This window comes from Syngnathus acus, chromosome 12 (assembly GCF_901709675.1).
Source record: "Syngnathus acus chromosome 12, fSynAcu1.2, whole genome shotgun sequence".
NCBI classification, from domain to species: domain Eukaryota; kingdom Metazoa; phylum Chordata; class Actinopteri; order Syngnathiformes; family Syngnathidae; genus Syngnathus; species Syngnathus acus.
In genome coordinates, this window is record NC_051097.1 from 3,481,820 (window position 1) to 3,506,444 (window position 24,625).

The 24,625-nt window shown below is 38.8% G+C and overlaps 1 protein-coding gene across 2 annotated transcripts; it reads right to left on the bottom strand.

The window, feature by feature from the left end:
• Window positions 1-135: 135 nt before the first annotated feature.
• Window positions 136-23,882, bottom strand: stxbp1a (syntaxin binding protein 1a). Of its 2 annotated transcripts, XM_037266408.1 has the most exons (20): window positions 23,754-23,882; window positions 17,370-17,419; window positions 16,846-16,927; window positions 16,664-16,740; window positions 15,814-15,892; window positions 15,042-15,145; window positions 13,750-13,898; window positions 12,948-13,032; window positions 12,668-12,798; window positions 12,490-12,597; window positions 12,316-12,376; window positions 11,966-12,031; window positions 11,803-11,883; window positions 11,371-11,509; window positions 10,769-10,878; window positions 10,373-10,474; window positions 9,668-9,753; window positions 8,912-9,066; window positions 6,331-6,488; window positions 136-1,803 (listed from the first exon to the last, which is right to left on the bottom strand). In XM_037266408.1, the coding sequence occupies exons 1-19, from the start codon at window positions 23,788-23,790 to the stop codon at window positions 6,379-6,381; spliced, it is 1,812 nt and encodes a 603-aa protein (XP_037122303.1). In that variant the 5' UTR covers window positions 23,791-23,882; the 3' UTR covers window positions 136-1,803; window positions 6,331-6,378. The 2 variants fall into 2 exon arrangements, with proteins under 2 accessions (XP_037122303.1, XP_037122304.1); XM_037266409.1 differs by lacking the exon at window positions 6,331-6,488.
• Between the last annotated feature and the right edge of the window lie 743 nt (window positions 23,883-24,625).

The following is a 24,625-nucleotide window of genomic DNA, read 5'->3' on the forward strand; positions in this document are numbered from 1 at the left end:
GTTAACATATTTTAATCAATCAAAGGAAGGATTTATAACCATGATATGTTAGCTTTAAATATCCAATCGTATATACTTATTGTGTGATCAAGACTGCACTGTTCATTCAACAAATATGACCAATAAGTTAGAGTCTTAAACGTACTGGAAGCCAATTTATTCAACAGCCTTAGCACATATACTATGTTACACATGGAAGTTTTGTTTGTGCTTCACCACTCGCAAACATACATTCCCAATAAGTTAAACAGTTTAAGGACAGACTAATGTGCTGATATTTTTCTCAGATAAATTCCAAAAGAACTCAAGCAGTTAATTCTACCGAACAGCAAATAAATAAAAAAAGTAAGCGTTTGCAGCACGGAAAACTTGTTATAGTGCAATATTCAACTTGTTTGGTTGGAGGAGAGGAAAGGGATGGAGGAAAGGAATGCTTTGTTTATTTGTTTGTTTTTTAAGTCTTGCAAAGCCATTCATCATTGGAGAAGATTTACATTGCACCAAAGGAAAAATCAGGCAAAGAAAATGTATATATTTCTTTTTTTCCCCCATTTGTTTTCCAACTAATAGCTACAGCTAGAACATTGCAAATACAGCGGCATCCTATTGGAATTAATAAAGGAACGTTAGCACTACTTCACAGTCCGAAACATCACCAGTCAACAGTGAGACGCTAAACAGCAACATATGGCGTTACAACACTACACAGTGCATGATCCAATGAAACATCACTACTAAGCAATAATAAGACTGACGGGATACAATACTGAAATACAAGAAGCCTTTTGAAAGATTCATTTAACATGAAAACATTACATTGGGTGGGATGCTTCAAATACTTTTGACTTTCCAGTCGGAAAGGAATGAATGATTCTCTTCAAAATCACCAACAGACAGAGCTTTCAGAAGCATTTAGTATCATATACTCCATTTTAGTTTTGTCCATTATTAGCTCTCAGTCAAACGACACTCATCTAGGATTCAAAACCTCCCAATTCTCACTTAAAATCCTCTGTGAGAGCGCTACGACAGCGCTAACCGAACATGACGGCAAAAGTATTCATGTGGTGAATTTGCATAGTCTGAACTAATGCGCCGAGTCTCGGGCTGGGTGGTGGATGCTTTAGTAGAAGTTTTCAAAGTGGAACGGTCTTTCAGTAGAGTATCCAAACACAACATCTTTGAGGGGAAAGCTAGCTCCCAAAAACATCCACACAGTGTACAAACACAGTTAACAGTCCAGACAAGTCCAAGCATGCTACTTGATACAAACATCTCAAATGGGCAGCGGGGGCGACTCCTCTCTGGTTAAATATATTTTTATATGTATTGCATGTTGATTGATATGCTATATTTTACAAGCGGCACACCCTTCCTCCACCCGCTTTCACTACACTGACACAAAGCAGGTGACCCAAGGCGACCAAGGATAGATTTTGTTTGACATATTCTAGCATGTTTTATAGCACACGGTATTACATTTTGGTATGTTCCCTTTTGAATGGCCATATTTTCTAGATCTTTATATCAGGTTCTTTTGTTGCATACTTTGCAAAACATGAGAATACTTACTCTTTTGCTGAAACATATATTTTTGGGGTCATCTTAGATGACTTTTTAAAATGTATTCTCAAGCAAGATGTGCACACAAAAAAGGAATGGCTGATGTAAAGGGAAAAGTAAGGAGGAGAGAGATTGGCTGATGGGTGGGAGGGGATTTTTAACTTGTCACTTCCTCATCTGGTTTGTTCATAGCCTTGAGCTGCTCCAGCAGGCTGGTAGGGGTAAAGATGTTGGTCGATCCTGAGGGCACATACAAACACACAAAATGCCTGCAGTTAGATATGAGTTTGAACACAGGCACAGAGGAAAAATGTGTTTTCAGCTCTTGCAATGGAAGAACTACTCTACTGCTGCATGTAAAGTCGCTGCGGTTATTGACGTTGATCCTTCATTGCATTATTCTTACAACTGCTTTTCGCATCTGTCAAATGGATAATAACTAACGATTCAGAATGTACTTTTGGGTTAATGCAATTTAAAGTTGCAGTTTAACCGTCATCACCATCACGATGTCTCACAGTTCAACGCATTTCAAAGGATTGATTTGAAACGGAAGTATTTTGCTTATTCCAAAGAAGGACAAGCTTCAACAAAAGGTGTCAGAAGCGAAGATAAAAAAAAAAAACATTTCTCGTCAACTCTTACATATTTGGTTTCAGCATTGGCAAATTCAGCTATTTGCTCCTTTCTGCTCAGACTAAAATAATAATAAGTATGAATTTGGTGCCATCTTGTGGCATCTTGGTGCCAAGTAACTCTTGTATTTTGAAGTATTAGTTGAGGAGCTTCATTTGGACAAAAGTAGGGATTTGCTGTCATGTATCCGAAGACTTTGTTTTGGCGGGTGTGAGTCGAGTACTCATGGATGTTTGCTATTTGCAGCGAGCCTTGTTGCTTATCCCTCACAATTACTTGTTAAAGTTACAGTAGGTATCTTACTATTAACATTGGTTAACGTGTATTTTTTTACATGTAGGAATGTTGAAAAAGGGAGACTTTCACATTACACCCTTGTTACTACATACTGTATTATCCTAAAGTTTCTATTCTTTTTATTATTTAACCTTCATTTATCCAAGTTACCGGTATCTAGTTGAGAAGATTCTCATTTGCAGTGCTGACCAGCCAATAGAAAAATACCGCCTTACTGTTTTTATGTTTAACTAAGCGTTAACAAACACATTACTTGAACAGATGAAATAATTAACAATAAAAATAATTTTAGTCTACAGTCGTGGCAGGTGGCGTATTTATTTTTGCCCACTGTGGTCACAAGATACTGAAACTAATTCATATAGATCTACACTAAAGTTATATGTTAGCATTAGTGCTAAGAAAGGAGAAGGTGCCCAGGCTGGTCCACCAAGGTTCCGATTCTGGGGTTGCTAAAGCAATGACATAAATTATACGTACTCATCGCAAGAAAGTGTAGCATCAAAATGATTTTTAAATTATTTGAAGGTGAGAAATAATACATTGTCGCTTTAAGGTCTTCATCGGTTTCAATTGGAGTACATGAGAATTAAACGTTGATGATGTAAGATGAAATTTCAAGACAGCTGAAGACACATTTAACATTTTTTTTGTTTGATTGATGTTTTGTTTGTTAGTTTTGTTTTAACTTGGCAAGTGCAGGAGTGGAGTAAAGCAAATATCTTGGCAAATTTGGTTCAGCCTAATTAGCATTTTCCCCAAATAATTGTTTCCAAAGTTCTTTCTTTTGAAATTTGATTTACTCCTCACAATACACAACATTTGAACTTGTGTTGTTTGTTTCCACTCCAGAGCTGCATGACATGATTCTTCCACTTTAACTGTCAATTATTTGTATGAATTCCAGAAAATTACTAAAATTAAAAAAAGCACCGTCCAATTTTTGTTGGTTTGTCACACTGTGTCAAAGTGGATTAATTGTATCTCACACATGCTGCTTTGTGCCCTAGAAACAAACAACGCTTCGACTAATTAAAAATTAACTACAATACTGATTTCTTGCACATGGCTAAATCTACACCAAAAGCACATAACAAACACAAATACTTTAAGTAGGCGATGGCCGTTTTTGTGTGTTGAATATGTACAATACAGTATGTGCCGGAGGGAACATACTGCTGACTTGCGAAACCACAAATAAAAATTTGTTCGGAAGTGATATCGCTTTAGCGGCTACATTTGGGATGAGAATGATGTGCTGTGACAATATTTTCTTTAGAGAGATGGTTATTGACATGGGAATGAGAATATTATTTAAGACCCCTTCCAAGGATGCATGTCATGTCAGTATAATATTTACATAAATACAATGTCAAAACAATGGGATAAAGTGTTTACCTTTGTTGTCTACCAATCAGTTTTATTTAAAGAACTTTAGTTTGCAAACTTCAAATAAAGGTCATCACTTTGGTGCCTTGGAAAGTCTAAAGGCGAGTGGGATGAGGTGCTGTAGAGGCCAAAAATAACCTTAAAATGTCTCTCTCGCAAACATTTGTGGAAGCAAACACGCACACACTCGTACACGCGCACACGCATCCACACACATTAAAAAGATTTTTTTTTTTTTAAATTCACCAAAGGAAACGCTGACTAAAACCAAAAACCTTCACGCGCAGAATAAAAGTAATCATATATGTATATCTGTGTGAGAGTAAAAGTAAATATATGAGCATGAAAGAAAGCTCAAAACTGGAACAATTGGTCTCTGTTAAAAAACTAAAAAAACTAAAGTGGTCATAAAAATTTCTTGAATCCGACAAGAATAAATACAAATTTTAATGTAAATTAGCTAATAATAATTGGACATTACTTTTGTATTTTGGTTCAGTAGAATTATTATAAACACATTAAACAGGCCTGGACAAGAATGATGGTACTCGAAAATGGTACTTGAAAATTATTTGAAAATGACTTATTCCAGAGAGAAATGTGCTGCGCTGTGCCAGAACGCTCGGGCTCAGTCGCAGTTCGTTTGTCTCGTAACAGGATAACGACACAAAACATGCCAAAGAATGGTGAAGAGCAAAACGTTGGACTCTTCTTATGTGGCCTTTTTTGAACCTCAATCTAAATCCTATTGAACATCTGTGGATGAAACTGAAACATGCGCCCTTCAAACTTAAGACAAGTGGAGTAGTTTGAAGAGTGGAACAAATTATCTCCTTGGCGGTGCAAAAGTCCCACTGAAAGTTCCAAAAATTGTTCGACTGCAGTGATTGCCTCAAGATTGTCCAACAAAATATAGTTGGGGGTACTATCATTTTTGTCCATTTTTTGCCAGATTTTTCTTTGTTCATTTTCATGTGCAGTATTTTTACTTTTGTCAGGTGCAAGTTATTTCCTTTACCACTTTCATTAACAGAGAGAAACCAACAATTTTGTCCACAGATGTATCTCACAACTGGAAATGCTAACGCTATGCAGTCCCTCGCTCGGACTGTTGCTATGACAGACTGTGTGAATTTTTTTTTCTCATGAGTTTCTAGTGCGGGGGGAGGTAAAGGCTATTTTTGGCCTATGCAGCACCTGGCATCAATGGCAGCTATTTGTATCATAGTTGTTAGGTTGCTAAAGCATATCAAGTGGAGTAATGCTACAGAGCCACACTGTGTCAGCAGAGATGCATTATACACATACAGATAATGTAGAAAAGAAAAATGCAAATCTAGTTTCCTCCTCACCAAATTAGTAATACATATCAGCGATCTCTGCTGACAATCCGTGGCTATGTGAGCATGTGATGATTGTACAACACAACACAACGTCAAGGGAGAAAGACGATTCTCCTTCAATAAACGTCAAACATGTCCTGAAAGAAATCAAAGTGATTGTTGTTGGCCGAGAGCTTATTAGAAAAATAAACAGACAGTAAAAAAAGTGATATTAAAGATGGAACTTGGGGCAGATTAAATCTGAAGTGAGCGGTTAACGGTGAGCCTTTATACCATCGAGGGGCGATTTAATCCACCCAGCGGAGATGATAGGAGGAGGCAGCAGGGATGGGGCTTGGACAACCTACTCAAGCATGGGCGCTCTTCAGCACATAATTTTATCTTTATATAGCATCTGTGCAGAGCAAATTTTTGTGTGGTTCTAGTTTCGTCACACTCCCTGAAGTACATGCGTGGTGTCTAATTAACTATTGCATGTTTACTGCAGGAGGGACCTTTTGACTCAAAGTTCAGATCCGATACAGAATGTAATATTCAGAACCAAAATGACATCCACAAATTCTGCCTGATGATATTGCTCAGTTTCATTCTTACATTGTCAGATACAAATACAATGTGTTTTGTATAGGGCCTGACTTGTACGGATTCTTTTTAGGCCGATTTTATACAGTAAATTAGCAAAAGTTTAATTCACATTTCTCCTACACTGTTTTCTTTGCCACAGAGTGAGTGATGACAGAGTGATGACAGACATGCCATTCTCAGATTTCAAAACATATATTTGATAGAGTTGTATTTTAAATATATGATGCAGGGAGAGAGAGAGAGTGGTAACTGTATGAGCACAGATGTTTGCAGGTAACTGTATGAGCACAGATGTTTGCAAACAAAGATTTTTGCTGACTTTGTGGCTATTGACCCTGATAGAGAGGCCCATGCACTGAGAAAAGGCCACGATGTACCCATCCCTGAGGGTCACGAAGAGGAAGAGGTGGTGGAGGTAGAAAAAAAAAAAAACACTACTGGATGATTAAAAAGAAGAACAAGGAAGCCCTTGTGCTGTTAAAAGTTCAGAAAGGGCTTCTTGAGTGGCTGCCTTTACTTTTTTCTGTGTGATTTCTCTCTCCCTCCCTCCCAATCTGTCTCTGCCTCACTCGTCTGAGGCGTCTGCGTCCTCAAAGGACACCCTAGTGGACTCTCGGAAGTCGGGGTGCTGCAGGTCCGATAAGAATTTGTTGGGGGTGAGCATGTGGGTGGAACCTGTAGGAGGAACAGAGGTGGCTTCACCACTCGTCTTTCAACACATGCCAAGGCCCTCATCCACTCACCAACAAACCTTTTTTTTTTTTTTTAAATAACCAACAAAACACATACACACTCACTTAACCGTTCACAGAACACACAAACAGGGACATAAATACATTACATTGGCACACAAGTGTGATGCAGGGAAACAGAAGTTTTGAAAGACAAGAGTTGAAGCACAGCAAAACAGGAACATAGAAGAGAGCAGCACAGAGAAGCATTAAGACAGCAAATCAACAGTCCAACGGAGTGTAACATTCAGGGCTATATAACGGAAGGCACAACACAGAAAACAAACACTTTATTGGGCTCGTTAGTCTGAATTCTGGAGTTACTATATATATATTTGAAAACTGTAGTGCAATGGCACAAATGAATAACTACACATCTGACATTCTTACCAGTATGATTGTCAGGAATAGTTTTTAAAATTTACTATAGCGCTTGCTCATTGCTTAAATTAAACTGTAAGCAAAGATACTTATTTTAGTGCAATTAAACTGTACGCAAACATACTTATTTTAATATTTTAATTGTACTGTACTTCAATTTTAGTGAGAGATGGACATCATCAAAGGCAACATTTTCATTTTTTTTGTTCCCACTGGTCAGTAATAGTTTTTCAAATTTACTATACCGCTTGCTCATTGCTTAAATTAAACTGTAAGCAAACATACTTATTTTAATATTTTAATTGGACTGTACTTCAATTTTAGTGACAGATGGGCATCATCAAAGGCAACATTTTCTTTTTTTTTTTGTTCCCACTGGTCAAGCCCCAGAACGGTGCAATCCTGAAGAGCTTGCAGGGAGCTGATCATTTGAATCAGATGTGTTGGAGGATGGAAACATCTAAAACACACGGGACAGTGGCCCTCAAGGACCCGAGCTGGACACCCCTGCACTATAAGATATGATTATAGCATAATTGTTGAGTACTTCCCAAGCATGTGTGATGGCATCTTGATTCACATTTAAAACATCAGTTAACATTGAAAATGTGTCTATCATGCTTAGTGTCAAATACTACCTCTTTGTGCTATATTTTATGGGTTAGTTCTTTTCTATTCCACAACTAGCCTCATGGAATGAAGAACTTCATTTGGGGTGTTGGGGGCGGGGCTTTGGAGACTGTATGCAGTATACAGTACAATGACGCTCCGTACATTTGTGAAATCACCCATTTGTGAATTTTTGGGCGCATCTTGGTGGCGAAATGAGTTGAGGAGCTTCTTTTAAAAAAAAAATTCCTGGCAGCAAGATGTGTGCCTTATTTGATTGATTGTTAAATTGATCACGAAGCGACACGTGACAATTCGATTAAGATTCATAAATGTTCAAAAATGATGAATCCTGAGCAGTCGACATGTCCACATTTGCTGACTTGCCTATGTTCCACAGAGTTTCGGTCGCAATCACATCGATAGTATGACTAACAATATGTTTCTTCTCCAAACGTTGACATGCAAATGATATAAAACGCCAAGTGTGTTTAAAGGCTTTTTTGTATTGTGTTTTAAAGTGCCTTAAATATTAAATCGAAGTAGGTACATAGTATAACTTGGTACGCACATTCGGGAAGCACTTGGGTTATTGTATTTGTTGATTATATACACAATGTGTACAGAATATAAATATACATTGTTTAAAGATTTGAGGTAGCCTCAAAATGAGGAATAAAATAATTCCTGAATGAGGAATATGCTTCAATAAATCATAATAATCATTAGATAATAAATAAATATTTTTTTACGTGTCTGTCAAGGACCAACTAATTGCAGCCAATGCAGCTTACATTTAACTCAATCTTGTTTTGCAGTCAGATAAGACAAAGAGGTACGATTTTTAGGGCTTAGTTGCTTATAAACTTCATAATATAAGAACTCTTATATTCTGATAGACTTATTTCACTTTCAAAATATCTTGTACAGAGCAATGAGATGATTTGAGTGGTTCTGATTCTGGTTCTAACAGTTTAGTTGAGTGGTGATGCACAGGAAAGAAGAGGATACAAAGACGCTGCTTGAATTATTTGGTTACATCGTGACAGTAATGGAGGCTACGAATAGCGATACTGAAAATATCCATTCATTTGTAGGTTGGATATTAATGGCAGGTTTAAGAAGTTTGTAGTTGTAACTGTTGGATGCTTATATAGGTCAGTTGGTGGTGGAACAGGATTTCACATTTCTTCATACATAATTACATTTGAAAATTTGGATTTTGGAAAGAGGATAATCCACATTTCCCACTGTTTGCCTTTTAAAATCTAAAATATTGTGAACAGTGTGGTTTAACATCACAAGAGTCATGTCCATGACCTACACGTGAGGCCGGGTTCTTCTTTAGCCCCTGACCTCCCCATTTGCACTACTCACCAATGATGGCTTCCCACTTCCCATTAGCCTGTGTGACCTCGTAGGCACAGCGCATCTCACTGAAGGACGCTCCCCCAATGATGAAGACCATAACCCTTGGGCCGGTGCGGTATTCTCCAGGTGTTTTGTTCTTGTGCCAGTGTCCATATCGAGCACTGCCAGGAAACACAAGCATGTCACCTCAAGTGCAAATGAGTTTCTTGGTTCTTACTGGTCCAGTATTCACAACCCCAAGAGAACATTATGTTCACTTGTAGAATTTAATAATGTCTAATAGGAAAGGTTGAACACTCCAGTCAACCAATCAATCAACCAATCAATCAATAAAGTGAGAGACAATAAAGAGAGACAGGCAGGCAGGCAGGCAGGCAGGCAGGCAGGCAGGCAGGCAGGCAGACAGACAGACAGACAGACGAAAGACAGAAAGAAAGAAAGAAAGAAAGAAAGAAAGAAAGAAAGAAAGAAAAAAGAAAATACAGACATACATACGTGCATACATGCATAAATAAATTTGACATTAGTAAGTTTATCAAGTTTTCAGTTATGTTTGTTTCCTCTGTGTTATTCCTTACAAACAAAACATTTACAGAAATTTGGGTAGTGTCACTCTCCAGTCACAAATGTGGGACATTTCCACAACTCATCATCACTTAGTGACTTTTCAAATATTGCTCTGGGCCTCATCTCCTATCCATAATTACAATTGATTTGTTAGAACCAGTCATTGTGTGTGTGTGCGTGAGGGAGTGTGTGTACCTGACAGCAGTGGTGCTGAAAGAGGCAGAGGACCGAGTGGAGATGTAGGGGTAGTGCTTAGTATCCAGCTTATCATCAATAGCATCCTACAGAGGGACAAAAAGACAAATACTTTTCAATTAATAAATCCACTCAAATAAAAACAGTAATCACTCGTTTACCGCGGATAATTGGTTCCAAGACAACCTGCGATAGGTGAAAATCCGCGATGTAGAGAAAATATATCGTTACAATATCCATGAAAGACTTTTATGAACCGTTATTGTATATTTAAACACTGTATATGTGTTTTTTTGTAAACATTTTACAGTCAAACTGATTTTCATAAACATTCTTCTTTATTTAAATAAATAAGAAAATAAAGAAAATAAATAAGAGTAAATGTATTGTTACAATATTCGTACAAGACTTTTATGAACCTCTATTGTAGTTTTATACACTTTATTGTTTTTAAACACTTTTTTGTATTTTTATTGTATTGTCTCACACCTAGGGACAATTTGGAGTGCTCAATCGCCTACCAAGCATGTTTTTTGGGATGTGGGAGGAAACCGGAGTGCCCAGAGAAAACCAAACTCCACACTGGGAGGGCCGGAGGTGGAATCGAACCCGCACCCTCCTAACTGTGAGGCGGACGTGCTAACCAGTGCCCCAATCAAAATCAAAACCACGCATTCTGAAGTTATTCCGGACTTGTAAACGCACCTCCATAATGTCCTTGACCAGTGGTGTCCAACGCGACAATTGGTAGGTCTGCTCACTGACCCGTTCCTTCCTGTCCAATTTCTTGCCTCGACGGAGGGTTGACTGAATGAAAGAAAAATTGTGAAAAATTGTAACACCACTATATCTAATGAGCTAATACTGCTTGCAATAGGAAACAACATACCATCTATCTGTTATCTATCATCGTGTACAGTATTTTATGTCCAGTTGTAAAAAATGTTTTATCCCTGTGTACTTTATACTTTCATGTTTCATTTACGTATTTACATAACATGCTGTATATGGCACAGTATTTGCATGTTTTTTGTTCCTAGAATTCGAATTAAAGAGTATGATCAAAAAGAGGAGTCATAAGAAGAGAGTTGAGAGAGTTACGTCTGTGACAATGGGGACTCCCAGATGCGCCATGTTGGTGATGATTTCACTGTCTTCAGGGGGAATCTGTGCATGCTGAATGAGCTTGTTCAGGTTCTCCTCCGTGATGCCTATGGAGACACATACATTTTACACATGACATGAAATCACCTTGCGCACAATATGTCTGTCATGAGTAGTTTTTACTTTATGACATACGGACAGGGGAGCAGTTATGATCGCTTTTGGGTATTTGAGCCAAGGAAGACGCCATTACACTTTGGTTGTTGTCATGATTTGCTTTTGAATAGATTTTGTTTTGTTTGTCCATGGGTTATTTGTTGGACTTTGGCCATTTTTTATTTCCATTTGTCCTAGTGAGGAGTACTATGCCTTTTTGTTTTGGAACATAAATTAGTTTTGAGACTGCAGTCTATGCCTCCCTGCTTCCCTCAGCTTGGGTTCTCCTGACAATTAGGATACTGGCCCTAGGTGTCAGGCCTGGTAAGGGATGTTTGCAAAGAAAAAAAAAAATTCTGTGTATGTATCTAAATAAAATCATCAGGATACTGTAATCATTAATAATACTATAGGAAATATAAACTGTGTTGTGTTCTTCATACCATTCTTGAGGAAGATGTAGAGCAGGATGATGCGGATCTTGTCATATGTGCTGACATTGGCATCCAGCAGAATGGGCACGATGGCCCTCATGGGATCTTTGATCTTCTCTCCCTCAGCATCCGTGCCCATCGCAAGGTCCTACAACACACAACTCAACATGTTTGTGTGTCCAGGTGTCTATTTTTTGTTCTTCACCCTCTTGAAAAAATAATGCAATGTGATCCCACCAGTCCACAGAATACATAATACGGTACAATGAGGAGGCTCCACTGTCAAGATAGAAACCACAAATCTCACTCAACCTGAGGATTATTCTAACCAATCAGGTGTGTTAACTGAATAAAACTAATACTTAAGGGAAAGAAATGTTGCAATGTACAATGATCATTTTTGTTTTATTTTAATGTGTGAAAACATTGCTCCCTCTTCACCTGTTCCACACGGCACAACTTGTCGACTGTTCCTTGGTAATGCTTCATGCAGTCTTCAGCAAGCTGCAGGTGAGTGGAATACTGGAAATCGCAACACATAGTTAGCATTCCCACATAAACAAGGACAACATGAATAAAATCACCCATTGTAACATAACCACACCTTGCTGAGTTCCTTTTGATATTGAGGCATTTTCTTCAACATCTGGGACAAATCCCTCATTGTGGTCTGTTGAACGAACAGCAAGATCAATGGTTGCTAATCACAAATTAACTAATCCGTTTTATTATACAGTACAGTATTTATACAACTGAGACAAGTATTGGAACACCATCTCTCTCTTGGAATTTAAAAGTGTAAATGTATACATAGTAAAAAAAAATAAAAAATTCGTCTCACTGTTTCTTAAAATTGTCCAAAATATCTTGCTATGCTAAACAAATCAAATTCAAGGGGAACCGAGAGCTGTCGTTCAAGTCCTGGTTCTTGAATAAATGAACGATTCATGTTACCTTCTCTCCAGTGTTCATTCTCTTGCTGGAGGAAAACTCCTTCAGCTGGCGTGTCACTTCCCTTTATGTCCAAAAAAAACAAAAAAACAAAAAAAAACATAATGTTGATTCAGTGTGATCGTGGACACAGCATTACAAACACTGAGAGGATGGATGAATAAGAAAAGTACTCACTGAGACACCTCTGCAATGTGTTTGTGTCTCAGGCTCACCCACAGGTCATCGTCTTCATGCAGAAGAACCTCTTTCTCACGAGAGTCTCCCATACCACTTGTGTCATACCTGGACAAAAGCAGAAAGGAAAATGTGTGATGCCTTTGATTGCATCTAAAAAGCGATTATTTCTGTGTACTTGTAGACGTCGTTTTCAATAGGCAGCAAGTCATAGCCCATAGCCTGGAAAGTGAGCTCATGCAGGACAGGTGAGACGGGGTCAAAGGCCCTGTCCAGGATGATAAGTTGAGAGCGTGCCTTGTCTGGACCCTGCAGGTACAAACATGAGATATCAATTAAAACATAGACATAGAATGATTAATAAATACTTGGTTGAAGGAGAAAACAGAAAATTACCTCACTGGAGGGTAGTATACCTCAAAGATACAAATTTGGACAAAGGTAGAGGGAAGACTCACCTCTCCCATGGTGGGGTCATCAGCCTTGTAGGCATCCAGTTTATCCTGAACAAGCTGAGCCAGGGTTGCGTTGTCTTTGTAGTCCCTGATATATTGACAGACAGAAATATAATCCCACAGATACCGTGTGTGTGTGTGTGTGTGTGTGTGTGTGTGTGTGTGTGTGTGTGTGTGTGTGTGTGTGTGTGTGTGCGTGTGTGTGCGTGTGAGTGAGTGAGTGCATGTGTGTGTGTGTATATCCATCTATCTGTACCACAACCAAGTAACAAAGGTGAACATATCGTTTTGAAAATACAACATTTTGATTGAATTGGTGTGTTCCTAATTTCTTTTCTTCTCCTGCAATAACTGAGAAGTACTTTCTGATTTCTTCACAGGATTCAAATTTTTGGAATTCCTGTTTTTGTGGATTTTATCAGGTGAAAGCCAAACTTTTGTGAATAATAATAATATACAAATTGAGCCTTGAAACTGTTTAAATTGTGGATTCAAATTTTTTGAATTCCTGTTTTTGTGGATTTCATCAGGTGAAAGCCAAAATTTGGTGAATAATATACAAATTGAGCCTTGAAACGGTTTCAATTGTGGAACCTGAACCTATAATATATGACAGTTTAACTTTTTGAACGGAGTTGTGGAAAACAAACTTTTCCATGACATCCAAATTTTTTTAGTCTAATTATTTTACAATCGCCTCACAACAAAACATTAATGTGAGTAGCTCGTTGTCTCACCAAGACATAAAATGAAAACTAACATGACTCCGTTCCAAGGCCATTTAGCAGTGTCCCCTTGTGCTCACCCTCTGTATCTGACAGCAGGATACTCCTTCAGTGTGGCACACAGTGTGGCCAGTTGCTCAGCCAGCCTCTCCATCACAGGGTTCTTCAGCTGGCTCTTATGAGGGCTGTAGAAACTGTGGAAAGCATCAGCATTGTCCAGAGAGTACACCTGTGCACAGATAACAACACAACTCAGACAATATCAGCTCCTGCCATTTTGACAATCCTTCCGCCTTGTTTCTTGTCGGTGTTTGTCTCTTTCCAGCCGACCTTTATTCCTCTCCCATCTCTCGTGTCCTTGCCTAATTTCCTTTCTGCGCTTGTGTTTTTTCTCTTCTCCTCCCCTTAGTCAATAACCATCCCTGCAGTCTCCTATCCCATCTGCGCACAGTCACATGACCGTGCTTCTGCATCACAGAAGGGTCTCCATGATAGCCCTGCTACAATTGGCAAACACTTGCTGTGTGGCTCTTGCCTTATCCAAAAGGGGACTATGCATGGGCATGTAGGTGTGGCTAAGCGGCAGTTTGCCTGGAGCAGAAAATCACTGACTCCGAACTAATTACAGTAGACAGGAGAGCATTGTGGGTCAAGAAAAAACATCCAGATGAGATGGATGAATACCAAATAAATGTTGTGGGGGAATTAGGTTGTTGGGTAGAATTGATTACACATAATATATGTACATCGAATATATGTTGGACAGGTTGGAAAATAGGGTAGGACTAAATGGCATAGCCCTATAATGGTTCAGATCTTACTCAGTGAGAAATTTTGTGACCATTGGAAATTTTGAATCTAATCATATGGTATGCGAGGACCCCCATGGGTAAGTCATTGGGCCCCTTTTGTTCTGTTAAATTAACAGAGCACCAAAGTTGGTTGTCATATATTCAGGTGATACACAGCTATATGTATGTATCAATGTCCATTCCCGCCCGTGACACTTTTTTTGTGAAATCTTTGCCTTCTTGTAGATTTACAGGCTGAATCAGGGAGGTCTACTACCTAGCATTGAATGATTGGATGTTGGTGGGCGTGGCCAAGACTCGGCTGTTTCACCTTTTTTTCCCACATGCTTGTGTTTTTATTGAAACTTGGACGTCAGCACCATAAGAAATATTGACATTGCTGAAGGTCCACCCCTCCAAATATTTCTAACTTCCTCTCTGCGCGGTCACTCGAACGAGAGCGTCCAACCAAGAGAATTGAACATTCATTGAGAAATATCAAGACTTAGAGGGATTTGAATAAACCACTTTGGATTTTGTTTTCATCCATTTTTGAAATCGAATGAAATGACTATGATTACCTGAGATTCATAGGGCAAGAAGGCGATGTTGATCTCTGTCAGTGTCTTGATGGTTTTGGAAGCACGGCTCTTCACCAGCTCATTGAATAGAGGGTCGGGACAAGCTGGTGAGGAGAGGAACACAACTGTAAGAATGTTTTAGGAATACGGCACTCTGGGTTTTTCAACTACTGTACCTGAACATTCCAAGCAGTAACGCAAATTATTGAATCACCCATATCAACATAATTTGTAGGCTCCCACGGTTTTGCCGGTACTCGACCACATCTCTGCTTCCCCCCAGCCCCCCCCAATATCAATAAAGCTTTCTTGTGTTACATTTGGCTGCCCTGCCTCGTTTGTGGCACATACATGTTTGGTGTCATTTCCAAGGAACAGACTGTATTAGCAGATTTTAAAGTCTGAATCATGCAAGATCAAAAATACAAATCAATAAGCACTAAATGACCAATAAAGGAGTTATTTTTTATTCTTATTCTGATCAACCATCATCAGAGAAGCGTAATAGTCCAAATATAAACAGACTGTTAACACTGACTCTAATTAGTGGCTATAAATGTGTTCCAAATGAAGAGGAATTAAAAAATTAAAAAATACCCCAAAAAATAATTTAAACAATAATAATATGGATAATAATAATAAATAAGCAGCACACTTACAAACAAAAGTAAAATAATAAATGAAATAAAAAAATAAATAAATAAAATTTAAAAAATGGTAAAAAGTTGGAAATTGTGAAACCAATAAATTGGGCCATCTTGCAAATACTCACAGTCGGTGAAGAAAACATGGGCTGCTTTGTATTTTGCTGAATGAGGGTCCTTGAAGTCAGCGATGAGGGTATGGACAGACTGGGAAAGAAAAAGACCTGTGAGAACTCTGTCGCTACTCAATAGATGTTGCTTCTCCTCTAGGAATAAGTACAGCAAACATTTGAAAAAATACCCAAACCTAACCTACCAAAACCTAAAAAATGCCAACATGAAACTACTTTTTTTCATTTCGATAGAAAGTACAGTTGTACTATTACACAAGTATTATTTATTATTACTGCAGATGGGATTGCAGGGCTGTACTTTTGGCAGAGATACATGGCAATTTCTTTCAGTTAAAAACAAAACATAAGGGAGGTATTGAGAAATGCAGCCAAAAGGCAATGGTCTATGCTGACGGGCTAAACCAGAGGTGTCAAACTCTGGCCGAATTTGGCCCGCAGTGTATTTTATTTGGCCTGTGAAGAAAATGTGTGCATCGACTTTATGTGCCAGTACTAAAATTGAAATGTGTTTAACTTTTTAAAAAATAGAGCTGTTGCTAGTATTTTTACTAATCTCCGATTTCTAACCTAGTTATTTATTAGTTTGTTGTGTAGCCTAAACTATATATAATGAAACGTTCATACATTAATTAACATAAATTGTAACCTTTTGCGATATGAAAGTTAAAAAAAAAATGTAGTGTGTATAATTTTGAAAAATAAGTAGAGGGTTGTGAATCCATGGTGTAGTTTAGAATTGCCATGAGGAGAGAGAGAGAGAGAGAGAGAGAGAGAGAGAGAGAGAGAGAGAGAGAGAGAGAGAGAGAGCGAGAGAGAGCGAGAGAGAGAGCATGTGCATCCTCACCTTCTCTGTAGGTGTAATCAGAAAAATGGCCTCGAGGCTGGGAAGAGGCTCTCGGCGCTTGTTGATGTCCTCCACAACTACATGAATTGCATAGGATCTTTGTCATACCAGTTGCAGATGCAAAAAAATACATACAGTACAATTTCAAATGGAAATACGTTGGGTGAAGCCATTTTACTTACTGGTGATGCCCTCTGTCATGATGTCTGTCATCTTGCAGCAAGAGGACAACATCCTCATGCTGAGCTGGTCCACAATCAGGGCCTGGAAACAGGAGATAACATACATACTTAATGTAGCCCAGCCCACAGTACAAACAGCTGCAATACTCTATCCATCCACCATTTTTTTTTTTTTTTTATAGCATTTGTCCTTCTTTGGGGAAGCAGTTGAGCTGGAACGCATCCCAGCAATTTTGGGTGAAAACAATTGCATGGTATATAAAGACAAGCAACTATTGACAACAACAGAGATGAAATACATCAAAGATATATAAAAAAAAAACTTTGTGTTACAGGTTGTTGGGAAGTAAGAGTGCATGTTGAATGGACACTGTTTAGATGTGGGACGGATGTTCAATGGTCACCACAGTTTAATGTAGTCAGAACAGAGTTTCCACAGTAGTCACAGTGGACATTCTATGCCTCATCTTTGTTTTTGTTTTTTTCATTGTGGCAACTGTATCGTAATTAAAGTAGCTTCTCACCTTCCATTCTCCCTTCTTCTTCACCTTCTTGATGACATCATTCATAATTTCTACAACACAAAAATAAAAAAGAATCTAATTTGAATATTGTACTGTTGTGTGGAAATACATTTGACCTATGTACAAATTACATGGACAACACACCTTGCTATGAAATCCATGTTGATTATTTTATTATAAAACAGATTCAAAGATGTGTGGATACAATAACTGAGGTAAATACAACAAGATAAGTAGATGCTATTTGTTCTAAATTGCACACAGAATAACAGCATGCACACTCTGATGAAGGCGGAAGTACACGCCGAAACATGTCAGGTAAATCAACTTAAAAATGTCTCTGTGATAAAAGAACCAGTAAAATAATCTATAAGGGAAGACAAAATGAACGTAGTACAACTATTACGAGAAAGCATGCACAAGTTAAGGACTTTTAATCAGCACAAGCCAATGGCAGGTATCAAAGGTAAATGCAACAATGAGCTTGATCCTTTCCTAACTATCTATGTTGTACTGGGATTTATCTATTTCAAGTCTTGTAACAGGATACAGAGTTACTGTCATGTGAACATAATACTCTATAAGTCCTTTGCAACATTAATGATATATCAACAATATCTGATACATTTCTGAGAGTTTATTGGTTCATTTGAGAGCAAGTGGAGAGGCTGGCAGCAACAAAAAGATAAAAGTGCAAGAAGGGAAAAACAGCATTTGGCAGACTCTGGGCAGCGGACCCCTGTGAGTCACAGGAACTGTAGCTGACCTCCTGTGGGAAAGGGGAATCTGGAATCGTCCCAATTTAGCCCACTATGACTTTCACTAAATGACACAGAGGGTACGGCTTAACCTCTTCTGTTAGCACACAAAGCAAAAAAAAAGTCTGTCAGACAACTAAACCAGGCACTTTTTATCTTAAAATGTCTCTTGTTTTCCAAGAATCAGTGGCTCCAGCACCACAGGATGAGACGCTTCCACAAACAAAGGGGCCCTCCGTCACTTGCTCTCCCATTTCCTCCTCTTGAGCTGACATTTCCTCAGGCTCTGCATTACAGGACTTTGCTGATATTGTCTCTCTTATGAATGCTGCAAGACCATAACTGTCACTATACTGGAATATTGTAAATGAGGTACAGATTTTGATTCCAAACTACTGGATCGTAGCACAATTCCATGTTTTACTGAACTCCCGTGTTTTAATTACACTGCAGCATTGTCTTTTTTGGGTTAGTGCAGAATCACTGCAAATTATATTATAACAGGCGCAACACTTCTTTTCACATGGAGTTGAACATAAAGCTCCTGAACATGTCATTAGGAAACATTAATGTGATTGGTATGTCTAGATAGTCGTTTGGACAACATAAGAAAGTCTGACAGAGGGAAAGGAACCTGATCAAACACAGTGCAACAGCTGTGTCAACCAAAACACAACACACACACACACACAAAAGCCTTAGAATCTATGTCCTGTCCAGTTTAACAGGATATACATCCTTACGCTTGAACCTTCAAAAAAGAAACAAAGGCCATGACAATGTCCACCTTTTTTTTTTTTAGCAATCATCTTTAAAAAATGACTGACACCTGACTGACCGAGCTTTCTGACAGGACATTTCTCTCGGGAATGCCTAGATTGTCTTAAATTTCACTGTACCCTGCCCAGATTCTTCATCCCGTGCCAGATCATAACAGAGCCTCCTTTACAGTTTTTTAGCTGTACTATCATATTTGTCCAGCCCTGTTTCATGAGTTTGTTTTTAAAAAAATATTTCTGTTGAACTACAATTCAAAAGCAATGCCTGATTTTTTGTTTGTTTTATTTGTTGTTTTGTTGTTATTCTATAAGTCGCTCTGCAGTACAAGTTGCACAAGCCATAAAATGCATAATAAAGAAGGAAAAGACATATTTAAATCGCACCGGAGTATAAGTCCCACTTTTGGGGGAAAATTAATTGACAAAATCCAACACCAAGAACAGGCATGAAGAGGCAACAACAGGCTGAACGGTACGGTATGCTAACGTTACATAAACACAAATGAGGAACTGAGAACGTGCCTGACATAACATATGAAGAGTTATTCAGATAACTATAGCATAAATAACATGCTAACAAGTTTACCAAACCATTCGTGTCACTTCAAATGACAAATTCCAATGAAATTTTAAAAAACTTTGCTAACACCAAAGGTAGAAGATGCGGCGCTTCCTCTTCCACGTTGCTTACGTCAGACTCATCAACATAATTATCAACACAAGCCTAGAACACCCTCTTGCGGTTTAGTGTGAAAATAACATGTGAAATGATATAATAATGTATTAATAATTTCACACATACCTAAGTGGCTACAGAATATAAATCGCACCCCTGGCCAAACTATGAAAAGAAACTGTGATTTATAGTCCGGAAAATACGGTACTACTTATAATACTACGTACCATAATCCCAAAAAGAGAGAAACAACAAAATTTGAATACAGCATAAAACTGGAAGTATGCATAACAATTGATATCAATTTGTTTTGAATACAGCAATGCAACGTTGATTTAGTTATGTGTTTTAACAGTTTGATTTGAGTACAACTGTGACAGTTTAATCAATTTCAAGAGAGTTGGAGTCATAATCCCGAAGGCACCCCGGGCATCGTCCGCAGCAACAGGCGGCACTTGCACCGACCAATCACACAGCTAAGCGTCTCCCATGGTGGCCTCCTGTAACTTGACCATTTTCTTATTGAGTTCAGACATCCCAAGACGGAGCGTTGTCATCATCTCTCTGGTTTCTCTGCTCTCGGCCCTCAGGTTCCTTTCCAAGGCTGTAAGTCCCTCGTTTCCAAGGGCGCCAGACTTCGTTCCTTTCAGCTCTTTTACAGGTGCAACCCCATGGGGGTCAACGTCGAGTGGAGATAGTCTGGTCGATTGCACTGAGAACCTAAATTAGAAGATCTATGCCTTATGATACACTTGGGAAGTGCCTGTTCCTGCCACTATGAGATCTGCTCTTGTCTCGGTGCGCCGTCAAGACTGCAACTCCCTCTCGTTTATGTATTATTCAACGTTCCACAATATTGTTTATGTATTTCGGTATCAACGTTTGACAACAGTGTTGAAGGGTTTTTGTAACATTTGCACTCATCAGCAGCACAGGCACCAGCCTGTATTGTAGACATAATACAAGAGATTTCTGTTCCAGTATTTAACACCAGCCACTCGTAGCATGTACGTAGCTCCTGCTAATTTGCAGGTGTTCAAATATCAACAGCTCAAGGTTATTTTGTCTCAGTCTGAATAGGTTTTGTACTATGTGTGTCCCCAGTGTGGCTTTTCATCTTTCTTCTTCAATACAGAACTTCTGTAGGGTGCGTGTGCCATTTGTTTTCATAGTCACAGAGAAAAAGACTGATTTCGACTGTCACAAATTCACATTTTCAATCACCATTGACCTACTCAGTAGTGTTTTCAAAAAAGATTTTGACTCCACCACCTGTTTTGTTGCTTCTGCGTCTATGAACGTCTTAATATCCATCAAGGTGGAAAATCGTTGACTCTGTATTTTCTTTGATCCACGTTTGATAATTTCATTGGTTAATTTTCCTTAAATAATGATTTATTATTACTTTTGTCTGACTCAAGTTAGTTATTTTTATGACCTCGGTAATTTTTTTTCATGAAATGTTCTGCAAATTATCATGTGTAGAACTGTGTGTGTGGGTGTGTGTGCTTGTGTGTGTGTGTGTGTAGAGACAGAGAGAAAGTGAGAGAGAAAGAGAGAGAAAGTGAGAGAGAATGCCTACCAGCTCTGACGCAGCACTCTTCCTCAGCGTATAATTACAGTACGCTGTATAAGCCTGATTTTAGAACTGATTTTAGAACTGTTTTTGTGCGCTATAACCACAGCAATTATGTGTGTGTGTGTGTGTGTGTGTGAGTGTGTGTGTGTGTGCGCACGTTTGTGAATTAACAGTCAACATCTACATGTGCGTGCTTCATGATTCACAAAGGGTCGAGGGCTGCAGGCGCTGCAGCAGACACGAAAGCCAGACGAGTATGATGCTGTGGTTCAGTGATGTTTCCAAGGTCAATTTGCAGCTTTATAATTCTAGAGTGCATGCAACACCGTGTATTCTTTCTTGCGTCAATTCACTGATCTTTTACACCAAAACTTGACTTTTTTGAGATTTGGGATCATGTGATGGGGATTGTTCCAGTCGTGGTATTTTACCAAAACCATTCTTGTTTGCCTGCATTTCCAATCAGATATGTTTAAATGTGTCTGTCCAAACATGCATGGCAGAATCAATTTGTGAACTTGATGACCACGACACAGAGGCTATACACATTTTGTGTAGGCATGGGTTGAGTAAAAATATCTTGGTAGCTCTGCAAATCGCCATAGAAGTAGGATAGCTAGGTGACTGCGTAGAATTTGTGCTTACGAGAGTAGGCCAGCAAAGGGCAAGGATATTTTTTTTGTAATTGTTGATACTAAATTCACATGATTTGTTCCTGCCAATCAACAAACTAATATATATGTATATAATGTATAAGTATATAATATATAAGTATAACTATATAAATATGTGTGATGCCATTGGCCACTTGGCCTCATTTTCCTTCTTTTCCTGAAGCACTGCACACTGCCCATCCCCCATCCCCAGCTTCTACATCTATTGCTGCAGAAAAGACCCATGATGGTTCTTCGGCCCTCCCTCCCTCCTCTCATCCCCTCCACCATTCACCTCAGCTATACAAAGTGCAGGTGTCACCCTCTGCACCCCAGGCCCAGCGACTACTTGCTTCCTAGTGCCAAGTTCAGAATGGTCTGAAAAACACTTGAGAATTCAGGGCCTGGCTTTACTTAGATGCAGAATTATACATGAGCTGGTAACAAAGCCTTAATAAGTAAAAAATTTGGGGGTTGTGGAAGTTTTTGCTCAGATTCTCTCAGGACGTTATTTGATGTTATTTATACTGAACAAGTCCAGTATCATTAGGGAATCCCTGCGTGTATTGTGCAATATTTTGATAGTGATATAATATAATAAAATACTCTGCAAAGATGACACAAAAATATAACATTTGCATTTGTGTCAAATGTATATTCTATATCAGTCAATTGAAGGCTACACAATGAACCTGTTTACAAGCTTATTATTTGTGAAATTATATAAACTACTTTTAGTTCACAGTCAATGTTGGACGATTCAGGGGCGAACACATTTTCATCACTCAATAGAATAGCATGCAATTAGTCCAATATCGTGTGTAATGCAAATTGGAAGGCGGCACCATAAAGGACAATTTACATATGTTTTAACACAGAGCATGATTTATTTATTTTTTTAAATAAAAAAATTTGTAATTATGCTGTCATAAAACTATAGTTCCAAGGTGCAAAATGTGATCTTCACTTTGAAGCATCATAACTCAATTATATAATTTCTAATTATGCTAATCTTGATTTTCCTCCTGAAAAGGCACTTGAATAAGAATAGGACAAGCAAATAAATGAATGCCCAAATCAATTACAAATAAGTGACTTTAATCATCCCATGCCTGGCCTGGCAAGACCTCCGATACTTGCATCAGTGGGCCTGGCCCAAGAAGAGAATGACACTGCGCCTCCATATTGTGCCTGCACCAGAAACGCACAGAAGCTATCGGGACATCCTCTCGTGAATAAATAAATCGGGACTGGCGGTGAAGAATGCTTGGATTTTTTTGTAAATGTATTTTTTTGCATGTCATGCGGATTGCGGGCAATCGCTTGCATTGCGGCCATTAAAGGCAATTTAGTAGTCTTGGGTATCGTCCGCCATGAAGACATGCAGCAGTCTGATGCTTGTATCCAGTGCTGCAATTTACGCAAGCGCCACATCCTCCATCAGGGGTGAGGCACTGCCGAAAACACTAACCTCTGGGGATCCATTTCAAATAACACGGTAATTATAATAACATTAGGATTGCTGTTATTATTAGCCAATCAAAACATAATAAGATCGTGTACGTCGCTTACTATCCAGGCAGAACTATGCGGTGATTATATTAATGCTGGACTAGACGCAGGTTATATCTGAAAGGATGGACGTATTGGCGTTTCTACATTAGTCATCAGTGGTTCATCGCTGATCGTTCATGCCGAATTGACATTGGCGCATAGCCGCCGCAAGAGCGCAGCAAGACCACCGAGACTCTGCGGGTTACCTCCATCACTTTCACTGCTGTGTTTCACTACAGCATTTACAGTGAGACGTCAACAGCACCACCTTCATCCTCATCCTTCATAACCACTTGCATCCAGTTACTTAAAAACAGCAACAAATACATTTGCGCCGAAGAAGGTCATTAATGCTAATTCGGAACAATGAAATGCAGATTCTTACTTTCTCCGACCACCGCCTTTAATCCGATAGGTGCCATAATGGTGCCGAGTGTAGAGTCGAGTGCTTCCTCCTCTAGTCCGCCTCCTCCACCCGGTGCTCACCTCCTCCCATCACTGCGGAGGAGCCTTCGCAAGTAGACGTCAGAACGTATCCTTCCGCCCTTTGCGCAACACCACTGGGGCGTTTGGAAAAAGTCTTATGAGCCATTAAACACTTAAATATTGTATGTTTAGGGAAAAAAGACTTTAATGTATCATGCGTGGTTAGAAAGGTGGATTGTAATGCGGATTTAGACTGGTAGTGACGGTAAACCATCCAGCCACATAATTAGGTAGGCAGCAAAACCTAAACATCAGATAGAAAGACGGAACTATAGTAAAAAAAAAAAAAGTCTGATATTAAGAATGTGGAATAAATGATCAAATATGTCTTGAATTAATATATTTTTGCACATGGGTGAAACGACATAATGCCTAAAGACGTTCTTCTACGCGTGTCGAGGGGGCCCTAGAAGAATGACATTACTACTTAGTGAATCAGAACTACACACTCGTTGACATCTGAATTAGGAGTCACCGTGACATCCAGCACGTCACGGGTACTAGTTAGCTACTAGTGTCGCGCAAATGTCAACTAATGCAGACAGATATTGATGGTATGCGCCCTCGTCACTTGACTTATATCCAAAAATTAAACTGTCCTACTACTAATGCAAGACTTTTTTGGGCAATCCAGCAATCAGAACACCAGCAGTAGGGTATCAAATGCTTGCCATGACTAAAATAACTAACCAGTGTTTGAATGATACAAAAAGTGTCCACAAGGGGGCAGCATGGATCTTTCAGCATGAACATCAGAATACACAAGGTTAA